Here is a 12,332-nt window from a genome sequence, read left to right on the forward strand (position 1 = left end):
CATGTTCGGACAGTTTCTCTATATCTGTCTTAAGTTATCTGTCCCTGCTTCCACCACTTCTATGCTTCTTTTTTAGGTATGAGCTTTGTTAGGAGCTCCTCGTTCACCCATGCAGGCCTCCTGCCACCTTTGCGTGGTTTCCTGCACACGGGGGAAGACTGTTCTTGAGCTTGGAGGAAGTAATACTTGAAAAATCAATGAGACCCCTGTTCTCTCCAGGACCATATCCCTAGGAAATCCATAGGATTCTTCCAAGCATATCGCTCAGAAGGCCGAAGTCTGCTCTCCTGAGGTCCAGGGTTGTGATCCTTCTGTTTGCTGAAAGATGCCTTCAGAGCGTCTCTTACAGATAGTCATTGTGACCTCAGGCAAGTTACTTGATTGCTCAATACCCTCAGATTCCTCCTTTACAAAAAATGAGGGCTATAGCCTTTCCCTACCTCAAGGCTGCATCATGATGTTAAAATATGTTGGTCATAAAGCAGTAATAGAAGCCCCAGATCTATCTGACAGAGATAGGTTAGAAAAAATAACTTAATCAGATCTCAGAAACAGATCTTAGAACTTTCTCTGTTGTAAGAAGTTTTGGCAGCAAGATCCACTCCCAACTAACTTTAGTTCTACTCTGTGTCTCAGTTTCTATATCCACAAGTGCTTGTGATACCTTTGCCTGGGGTAAGGCTAACCAGCACCTCCTTGCAGATGATTCACACGTCCCCTAGTCCTGGACAGATATCTGAACTCATAACCCCTATCATCTTTCTCTTCCTCTTCCCTTGGTTGGGCCCATCTCCCAGAGTGAGACAACACTGAAGAGCAAACACTGATAAGCTGCATCAGGCGCCAGCTGTCTCTGTGCGGAGATAATGGCATGTATCAGGCACAACAAACACACAGCGTGACTCCCCACATACCTGTGGAAGCCTGCACAAGGGAAGCCCATCCTGCCACCTAGTGTAGTGGCTCCTCTTGGCCCAGCCAGGAATCCTAGAGACAGTCACTCTGGAGGAGCCCTCTAGCAAGACAGGGACCAGAAACCTCCTCTCTGCCTTCACACTGGGATAACAGAGCCTCACTGTACATGTGTGGAGTGAGGAATGACCTCCTCTCCTCCCAACAACACTGAACGCTTCCAATGCATCCACCTTCAGAGGACACTGGCAGGCTCACTCTCACCCAAGCCTATGGCCACAAACCCTTTGCATTTAGCACTATGGCACTGCTACAAGCACTCTGTATTAAAGAGCAGCTGCAGAACAGCATGACTGCAGGGCACAGAGGGACTCTCCAGATAAAGTTTTAGTGGTGCAAACCCAGAGCAAAATTTGTTCAGCATGGAGGTAAGAAGGATCATAGGGAACAGTTTTAATCCCCCTTAGTCAGAATGAGCTCCAAAACTCACTTTTATCAAGCCACTGTGACAAACTCTATTCCTGAAGACATAATCAAAACATAAAGAGTACTCTTAAATCTCAGTTTACAAAATCTGCTGCTCTGAATGAGATGGACTAGACTCAAGAATTTAGAAGCCTGAAACTCAAGGAAACTTGTTCGAAATTATTTTCCCCGTAAACAAGACAGCTCTTCTTCAAAAGACTTAGGAAGTCTAGGGTTTTATTTTAAGGCCGCATTTGAAGTGTATTTCAAAGTACACATTCCATATGGCTTTTTAAGCCTGAATGTGTCTCCTATTAATAATTTGGGATCCTCAGCAGCTTTGGGGAGTTTTCCATTTTATTTTAAGAAGCCTTTGCTGTTCACCTTTAAACACAGTTCATGTGCCCACATCAACACATGAGAAGATACCCTCAACATTTTTGATTTATGTTTCTTCAATAACATCAGCAAAGATTAAAGTGTGGCTAAGCCTCCCCTTTTATCTTGGCATAATTCATTTTTACACCATATCAACCTTCTCCAGGGCTGGATATTTACATATTAATAATGAAGCCTGCTTTTTAATTCCTCACCCCATCCCTTTAGCTTCATATATTAAAAAGTGTCGATAGATAAGACTTGGCTCTCAAATTAGTGGTGGTAGCAAAGCAGAGTTCAAATTATTCAATTAAAACACAGAGACAGCTATGTTTACTGTCCTCCCACATTTGAGCTAAGATGGGATTTCACTCAGAGAAATTGCCCTGCTCTGATTCTGATGGAGGAGTCGTAGGTTTGATCATTTCCCCAAACTGGCTAAACCCATTTGGAAGCAACAGTTTGAACATCTTAACTGTTTCCTAATTATTGACATTCCTATAAATACTTTGTGAAGCGCAAAGAGACCGAGAATGCAACTCCACAGTTTCTTTCAGCTAATTTATGTGAGGGTTGCAATCAGCATGAACAAGCATGCCCTCTGCTACCCCATTATCTCTGCTTCACCCCCATCATCTCTCCCCACTATCCTCACTGTGTTGGAACTACTAGTCCTGCAGTTGCATAGTTAGCATGGCCAGGAAGTTAATCCACATACAAACTAATCCTCCCCCCTCTTTTTTCCTGCCAGGTCATTTCCTACTGCACAGCTGCATAACCACTAGTATTAGCAGAATGAAAAGTGGTGGGAACACATGGTTGCAAGGTGGGAAAAGACCACTCCTGACAGCAGCTAGCACTTCAGTCAGCTCAGAGAAGCTATGAAACCACAGCATAAGAATCTGTTCATGCAGCTTATATTACAAAGCAGACATAGCCAAGCTAGCTTTAGACTGATGCATTTGAGTAGTAGAGCAGAGAGCTCAGGCCAGGCTGATCACCCAATATGTACCCGTGTTCTTGGGTAGTTTTTATCCACAAATAGATCCACAAAAACATCAATACACAACTGCAATTCTTTCCAATTCTGCAAATGGCAGTGCTTCTCTTCTACAGGGCTTAAGCCAGCTCTCACCAACAGTCAAAGCAGCCTTGACACTGATGCTGATGGAACCAGATCAAATCTGCACTATGTGAAAACAGCAACAAATAGCAGCTGCTCTATTCCCTCCCTGTGCTGCTGTATTCCCCCCTGCGCTGTCCTACTCCCACATTCTCATGATTTCATTCTATGTTTTTGATATCTCATCAAGCCCCAGTTCCTGGAATCAAATGTATCTGCCTCATTTAAAGAAAAAACAAAACGCTATCAGATAGCTTTACAGAGAAGTTCAGAGGTACAGAAAAAGAACAGATTAATTAGGACAATACTACCCCCATAAAGAAACAAGAAAAAAAGAAAACCATCCCTACCTTTATGTCATCCTCATGTTTCTGTTTTTAAATTTTTAGGATTTTTATTTATTTATTATTTTAATACTAAAAAAAAAGATGCTTGCTCTGGAACTATTTGAAGAGACTGACAAAACATGAACACTAACAAAAAAGAAGACAAATTCTGACTGATACCAACACTGCAGACAACATCATGCCCTAAAGAAGGCGGCTGTTGCTGGAACCTGTACCATTTGTCATGACTGAAAGTCTCTTTTTTCCTCACAGTATTTATTTGATGCACATAGTTAAGCTGTAAAATACACACTATAAGGTCCACTACAAATGGCCACAGAAATACCATCTCTGAGATTCTGAGACTTCTGATGGGGAACTGCAGGGACGTACATTGAGCTTAAGAGTCTAAAAGACCCTTCACTGTGGACTGGACTTCAGAAGGAAAGCAAAACAAGCACATACTCATGTTTGAAGAGAAATCATGGTGGATCAGTTTCTACTAGCAAAAAGGGCTTGTTCTGTGCACAGCACAACAGCATTGCATGCAATCTCTCAGAATTAGGTAAAAACTGCCTTTTGTACATACACCCTTTCTGCTACATGAAAGAAGGACCTAGGAAAAAGTTACATCATCAGTTGAGATTTTATCTCCTCCAGACAAATCAAATGCTGCTACACGGAGACTCAAAATCGTCAGAGTCACTTAAAGGAAGAACTAAAAAAACCCCAAACACCAAGTTACTAACAAACACTGGGTCTTCTTACTGACCTTGTAGTATTTGAGACTTTAGATTCAGGAAAACTAGTAACATCGAGTAAAAGTAATTGTATTACTTAACCCTTATCTAGCACTTTTTTATCTGTAGCTCTCAAAAAAAGGTCAATATCACTATCTACATATGATACCACTATTTGCATGAACTCCACCGGTAGCACACAAGTCACTTCAAAGCATAGAGTGTCCAAGTACCAAGCCAGTAGCAGCTGTCACCAACAATGAACCCAGAAGAAAACATCCGTGAATCCTTGTTCTATACTAAACCACAAAAACACTTCCTATCTAATCTACTGACTTGAGAATTTGAAGATTGTGGTATATCAACACTAAGAGTCTGGATTTTTTGTTCATTTTAACTACAGATATTGTCAACAGCTGTATTATCTTACAGGTGTTCACTCAGCCTGACCCTGTTGTTCTTCCTCAGGCTACACCCCCACTGAAGGCAGTGGAAACTTTGTTTTCTCAACGGGGCCTTACATTAGCTAGATGAAAAGTTTTGCTGTCTCTGGCTGTAGGGAGGTTGAAGATGGGCATCTTCCCTTGGGTTGAAAATTGAGATAACCGGACACACTCCTTTATGTCCATAAGGATAAAAAAGGTCCACAGAATAGTTCATAATTAGCTGTAAAAAACTGAGTACTGACAATAGCGATATGTTTATTATCACCATGCGTTTCTGAGTCAGTCATACAGTCCGGATGTGCCCTCCCCTCCCATTCCCTTCCATCCCCTGGCAAAAAAAAAAAATCAACCCAATCCCCTTGCTGCAGAACACTTCAGACAATCAAGGGCTTATCTAGGCATCTCAGTGATTTTACAGTGTTACACATATCCTAGTATCACAAGAATATGTTTTACCTTGAGGCAAGTGTTTTAATTTATGTGCATGTGAGCTATTTGCAATACCTCCACCAAATGGAGCCCATATAACCCGTCGGATGGCTTTCACCCAATCTTCCATTTCATTCTGGGAATTAGCCATGAGCAGGAAAGCCTCATGATTGACAGGCATCTTTTCCCGGTCCCCCGCACCGCCTGAAAGACAGAATACAAATCTCTTTTAGCATCTAGTTCAGAAGAGAGCAACCAATATTTAAAACCACCAAAAGCCTGGGTCAAAATGATCAAATGATTATTTTAGTTGAGCAGTTTTACCCACAATTCCTACTCATGTGCTGCAGCACCCACAAAGCACAGGTTGGTAGAAGATCAAAGCAGAAGTGCAACATGTTCATTTCCAGTGTGGGAAGCTGGAGGTGTTGCACTTGCTGTCCCAGCAACAAGCAAAGTGCAAGCACAGGCTGTAAAACCCTACAGGAAGAGTACAAAATGAATTCCACATACCTGTGCTGAGGTATTGAAAGATTATTACCCAAAAGGGGGACCAAGTGAATCGTAAGACATTTTAGTGCTTGAGATACAGAAGTCATAAGATCATCCCCTTTCCCCAGGTCCCTGGGAATTTCTAGTCTCAATATAGAAAAAGAGACCCCTTCTGATTTTGGATCCAATTCAGAAGGAATGTTTTGAAGAGGAGTTATGACTTGGGGATATGCATCTGACTCTCCCACTTGAAATAGGAACTTGAGGAGCTATTAACATTGGCACACAATATCTCAGGAAAGTACTGACCAGAATATCAAATGCACAGAATATCAAATGCACTCAAGTTGTCATATACATCTGTCACTTGTGGATACTCCGAGATTTACAACATTTTCACCCTTCTTTTCCTGTTTTCTTTTTAGGTCAGCATCCACTTCAGTCAGTATAAATCTTCCCCTCACCCCTTGTTTTATGTTCCAGAGCTGGATACAACATAATGAGGGCCACATAAACACATAAAAGCTTTATTGGAGCAGCCTCTGTATAAAAAGGCTACTGATCCTGTCCAACACAGCAGCTGCATCACTAGCGGCCTGGAGCTTCTCCATCACCATGGAAACTGCCTTTGGCTTTGCTGTCGAGATAACATCTTAGCCGTTGTGTCACTGTCATTTCCACGCTTACATGGCTTTCAGTACCTACTGACAAGCTAAAACTGCCAGCCTGCACTGAGCAGCTGAGATTGCCTTTCCATGAAATTCAGAGATAAGAGCAGGATAATGGTGGTATGCAGTAGTTTCTGCAGAATCGATTTAGCGTACACAGAGCATGCACCTCCTAAATCCTTGCTAATCTGGAGAAAGGGGCAAGATGGGAGCTGCCTGCAAGCCAAGGGAGTGCTTTTTCTTGCTATTGTCTCCTGGCCTACACATACTCATGAATCATATGCTGATTTGCAAAGCAGAAGGGGTAAAATGAGCTATGTTGGGAAGGATTTTATGGCTGTCTGAGAAGCAATTCACTGAACTGGGAAACTGAGGCAGTCCTTCAGTAGAGAAGAGAGACAACAGTCACCTGGGACTAGGCACGCAGCTTAAGAAACAGAAGTCATGATGCTTTTTCCCCACATGTATCCAAATTCTGTTTCTTTCCTCATAGCATCCTCTCAGACAGTCTCCCATTTTGAATTTACTGAATGATTCATATTCCTTAAGATGTAGGAAGCAGAACAGCTCTCTAGCTCAAGGTTAAGATACAGATATCTACATAGATCAATGCTTCACCATACTCCACTGCAAGGATGACATACTTCATCCTTTGCATGAACTGTCTGAGCAGGAAATTAGTCTGTGAAACTTCTGGCACAGCCTAATTCTTTTATCAACATACTCAGCCTCATGGGCAAAGCAGAGGTCACAAGGCCTAACTCTTGTACCTTACCTGTCAGATCTATTGCCATGCCCTTTCACAACCAAATATCTTATGAGAAGATACAATAGCAAGAAGGAGACTTTTCACAGCCCTCAGAACACATCAGAAACAGGGGTTCAGGATCTGGCATCTGGCAGATAGATGGCCTGAGCTCAAGCTAGCTCTTTAAAGAAATGAAACAGTCTCAAAAATCCATGCAATGTATGGGTCACACCACCAGCAAACAACTGAGCTTAGTCAAGGTAAAACACAGATCCTGTTCTTTAAAGAGACCTAGCTGAGATCTTGCCTGCCCAAGACACTAAGGACAAGAAGAGACCAGAATCTTAGCTTAGAATTAATTACAGACTGCAAATTTAGTCAGAACAGCTGAAGTAACCCATACAAAGATTGACATATGAAGCAGAATAAGCAAAGAAGGATGAAGATGACTTCTTATGGACTTCTGCAGAAGTGGTGTTTCAGCATCTTCCCACTGAATCACTGTACCACAGGGACCTGACTACAACTCCTCTTCCCCTAAGATGTTATTTTGGACCAGCCAGCTGCCTTCTAAACCTTTGCAAGCCTTTTTCACGCAAGCATTTAGAGAAAAAAACATTTATACTTCTATTTGAGTCTGTAAAAAGTAAAAACAGGATGGGAAAGAAAAGATTCCTGTATATGCTAGACGTGAGACTCTGCCAAAAACTACGTACAGCTCCTTGTGGTTGGCTTTCCCAATGAAACTATAAATAGGAGCAAGGTCATGACCCTACAAGCTGCCTGTGGGAGAGTCAGTAGTGACTAGTCACGTAAGTACAAGCAAATGAAGACAACTCCATGCATAGAGCTTAGAAGCAAGAATGCACTTCAGGATTGCTTTTTAGAGAAAGCCTCATATGTTCACATGACATGAATATGCAGTGGCAGAGCATGCAGACCCACCTATAAACTATTTTTTTTTTTTAATAATATTTTAATTGTGTACACATGGCTGCCTCCTTTCACTACATCCTTGAGGCAACAAGCAGAACTAGAGTTCCCTAAAGGGCAGAGTTCAGACATGTCTCTCTACATTGTTACATTCAACAGGTTTTGGGTCTCAGTATCACAAGAATGAGAAACAGCTAAATTCAAACACTTAGATCTTCTTAAAACAACCCAAGGAAACAATGGCACATATACCTTCTTCAGAATTTTACCCAAAATTCACAGATGCTTTCTTTTCTGGGCTCAGACCCAAAACAGGATCTTGTGATGAGTTTCAGATTTGAGTTGGCAACACAAACACTGTATCAATTCAAACACCCTAGTCTTTAGGTATTGTTTTAAGAAAATAATTTTAAACCTTCCTGCCTAGAAATGCAGATATGGAATTTTAGTTTTGCCTCTCAGAGCAATATGAAGTTCGCGTTGAGATACTGCATTCAAACCTCTTCTCTGCCACTAATGGAGCTCCAGTCCTTACTACAGTTGCTGTTAGTCTCTAACCCTGAAGTACACAAATGCTACTTCTAGTGTGTGAATCAAACAGGGCACTGACTACTCAGCACCACGATAGGAAGAAACACTCTGCTAACAATTTTTAACACAGACATAGGCTTTCAATTCTCTTGAACAGAACTTCTCATTCATCTTTAATCAAGCTCCCATACAAATAAGACTGGCCCTCAGAGACCAACTTTGCATAGCTCAGGACTGCCACGGGCAGACATTGCAGTCTTTCTGCTCAAAGCTACTTTCATCTCCAGACCAGAGGAAAAATAAAACTCTCTGCAAACACAGAGTGCAAGCACCTCAATAGATGTGGCAGAAGCAGGGGTCTTAACTTTGTGGATGAATAGTCCATCTGCTGCAGCATCAATTTATGAACAGAGGATCCTGCATTCAATTGTCTGCTCCGCTGCAGATTTCCAGTGCATGTTGGATAAGATACACTGAATTCCATCCCTATCCATAAAACAAGCTGTGAGTGCTACTTGTCTCCCTCCCAAGTGTACAGAAACTGAATAACTTCAAGATCAGGAAAAGTGATGACCATACAAGTACATACAGTAAATGTAACAGCCTAGAGATTAAGGCACTTGTTTTCTTACTGCTCACCATCAAAAGGGCTGCAGATCCCAGCTGACTTCAAATGCTTTGCCACCCCTGTCTGAAGGTACCTTTGTCAAGTTGCTTTACATACACTGGTAGGTATCTTTGCCTGGAGGGAACAGCATAGCTCCAGGCCCTAGCTGCATGACATGAATGCTCTCTCTTCCAGGTCCAGACTAGTTAAAGCTGGTAGGATTTCTCTCGTATGCCATCTGCTCATGGGGTTTGTGCAACTACATTTCACTGTGGCCTCGTAGCCATCTGCTGCTGATGTCAGCTGTATAGCATTCACCTCAGAGAAGCGTGCCACCTCCTAATCCTTAATAACAGTCCTCCTTTCAGATCTTCCCCATGCCCCACAACAAGGAAGATTAAATACTGAAAGACTGGGGCTAAGTGACTTGCTGAAGGTCAGAGGGAGTGCTACAACAGCAGCGGGAATCACAATCCACACTTCAAAGCCCTATTTACTGAAAATTCTTTCTTTTCGACCATCCTTAGTCTGGTATGCATTCACTGTAAGTGCAAATCATAAGGCTGCCATTATGCTAGATCTACCTGTCGTGCCCTGTGTTCCTGTTCAAAGAACCTGTAACTGACATTCAGTTGCATCTCTCCCTTTATACAGCTGTTTTCCATGAAGAAACATTAGAATTTTTTGTTTTCCCTGAAATTTCATTCACACAAGCTTAACTTTCTTAAGATCAACGTTTGTGAAGTCAAGTCTTAGATCCCCTTTGTCTGTATGGAAACAGAAGTTCAGGGGGAAGAGGACTGCACTTCCTAGTAGGAGATGTTCCTGCCCCATTACATGTAAAAGGAGGAACTTTTCTATTCTCAAGTAGAGCTGCTGTCAGGTTCTGCTGAAGTTGGCAGATTCTTTCTTTGTTCAGATCATTTCCCTTCCTTCCACCCCCGCATCTGGTTTGCCTTTTGCCCATTTCTTACATCATTCTGCTTACTGATGTGCTTGTGTATTGTCATTATATCAACTCTACTGAAAATTTAACACAATTACAAATGCTTGCATTTGTGTATATATTTACATGTTTGTATTGCTTTGGTGTGGATAGTGGAGTGGTATTTTCAGTAACAGTGAAATTTAGTTGGCCATGTGCATGCTGCTGCAGCCTGTCGGGAGGCAAAGGGCAGTTCAAGGCTGAATTATGAAAAGGGTGGCTGGTGGCTAACACAAGGCCTAGCTGACATGTTTGCCCTCAGTCCAAAAGCAAGTAGTGACAGGAAGCCTTTGACTGCAGACAAGCAGCAGCGAAGATCTTGACAAATGGACAAAAAGTAGCACCCACAGCTGAAAAGAACAATTGCAATGATTCATATTCCCTAATCTGTTCTTTAAGGTTGTCTTAAAGGTATCAGATCGAGGGCTCTAAGATGTCCCCAATAATGAAAAAAGGTGAAAAATGAGGTGGATGAATTCGAGATTGAAGGCCGCTCTATTAGGAGGAAATCTTTTTTTGCACAGCCACAAAAAGCAACCCAAAACCCCAGTCTTGAAATCTGAATTTTGAAAAGAGATAAAAGAAATATTAGTGAGTAAGCAAAAAGGTCATTAAGAGTGCTTAGAATAGTCAACTAGAAACCTAATTCCATTTTTTCAATCATTGCCTTTGATTCTGGCTAATGCTGAACCACTATCGTGAGCACTGTTTCCCCCAACCTAAGTTTTCCAAGAGCCTGAATGCTAGAGATAGACCCTGTCTATCATACATGAATCTTGGCATTAGTATGCAGTTTAAACATCGCTACAACCAATAACAGTTCTACTGCTTTTCTGGATGATCCTTTAACAAAGAAAAACTTTCTGTGAATACAAAACTGACCTTGAAATACTCTATTTAGGCTACTTGAGAACAGAAAAAACAGCAAGAAAAATCTGAAGTAGTCAAGGAGTGACAGATAAAAATAAGGGAAACTGACAGGATCTCCAAGGGTATGATCTGCGAAGAATTGAGCAGTACAGTAAACAGAGATGTGTGCTTGACACGATTTTTGTATTTGTATCTATCTATCTATCCCCACTCATCCATATATGGGATATCCAAGTTGGAAGTTGATTTGGAAGCTGAGAGAGTAAACTCATGATCACACAAAAAAGCTTACAAAATTAAGAAAAAATGAGGTTTGGGGATTTAGTATTATACGCAGTGCAAATAAAGGAAACAACTTTTGAATCAAAATAAATTTATTGTGTCTCAGTTCCAACGGACAACATAACAGCAATTTTTCCTAAAGAAACATGCACCTTTGTAGGTGAAGGGTGTTTTATTTCCACAGTTTGGAAGGAGTTTGAGAGAATTCTAACATTCAACTTTCACTCGATTGTGTCAATGAGGAAAGTGAAATCTTAAATACTTTTTACTGTAGTGAGTAAATTCAACTCAAATTGACATGGTTCAGATTTTCTTAGGGCAGGATTTACAAGCATGCATTAAAATCTCATTGACTTTTCAGTCAAATATAAATGCCCAATTTCCTTAAACGCTTTTCAATACACCAGGTTTAATGACAGCTACAAGTAGAAGATGATCAAATTTTCAACTAAAAGTCCTTGCAGAGGATTTTCATGAGTCTCTAAATGATTTTTAGATCCTAGATCTTAGACCTCATCCCAGAGAATAAAGAAAAGACAGGCAAACACTCTAAAGCCACTGCCATCTATAAACTAATCCAAGGCCCTGTGATCGGTTCTCCCCTCCCATGGCTTCTGTGGTTTCAGACGCCATTAAACTGCTTTAAAAAAAAAAAAGCACCAACAAAGAGATTAGACCTCAGAACTGTGGTTTCTTATGCAAAAATTCTGACAAGACTTAACATGAACACAGGCACTACAGCTTCTCTTTACTGGTACACGGACTACAGAAAACCCTTAAAAACCTAAGCGTAGTGCTCTATTTCAGCTGTCAGGATCAAGTGTATGGTTACTAAAACTAGATGCAAGAAATGAAGATTTGGTTTAATCTTTGGCCTTTTATATGTAAAAATTATATCAGGTTAGCTTGACTCTCCTGCCTGGAGATGTGTTTCTTGATAATGTGAGTGACCTGTATTACTCTAGACTTATCTATTAATTAAACTGAAGAACTGGTTAATGCTACCAATCACTTCAAATAAACCAAAACCTTGAAAATAAACAAACCCATATTCCAGGTAGGCCACATGCTGGTAAGTGATGTCACATTCCAGGAACCATGGCAAACAGAAAAAAAGATTCAAGGTAAGAGGAAGGGAGAAAAACAATTTCAAGTACTCTTAAAGAAAAAGCAAGTAGCTTTGCACACAAATGCCACCTCAAAGCCCTGCTTATAAAACCTGCTTACATGTGTTCAGTGATCTGTAATGTTTAAGTCTACGTAACCTGAATTTTTATGTGCTTTATCTGCCTTAGGCTGAACTGTGAGAAGTTTTGGTAAAAAAGGTTCAGTCATTTTTAAGTTACACTTCTGGCATTAACATTATTTATTGCAATAGTACTCCAATGCTCTCGTGA

The 12,332-nt window shown here is 41.1% G+C and overlaps 1 protein-coding gene across 1 annotated transcript in view; it reads right to left on the reverse strand.

Moving 5' to 3' along the window:
• The window catches only part of ARHGAP22 (Rho GTPase activating protein 22), a 132,193-nt gene that overhangs the window by 33,026 nt on the left and 86,835 nt on the right, over window positions 1-12,332 (reverse strand). Inside the window, exon 3 of the mRNA XM_074874009.1 lies at window positions 4,895-5,023. Within this exon, the coding sequence (XP_074730110.1) occupies window positions 4,895-5,023 (129 nt within the window). The remainder of the gene's footprint in view (window positions 1-4,894; window positions 5,024-12,332) is intronic.

This window comes from Strix uralensis, chromosome 7 (assembly GCF_047716275.1).
Source record: "Strix uralensis isolate ZFMK-TIS-50842 chromosome 7, bStrUra1, whole genome shotgun sequence".
NCBI lineage: Eukaryota > Metazoa > Chordata > Aves > Strigiformes > Strigidae > Strix > Strix uralensis.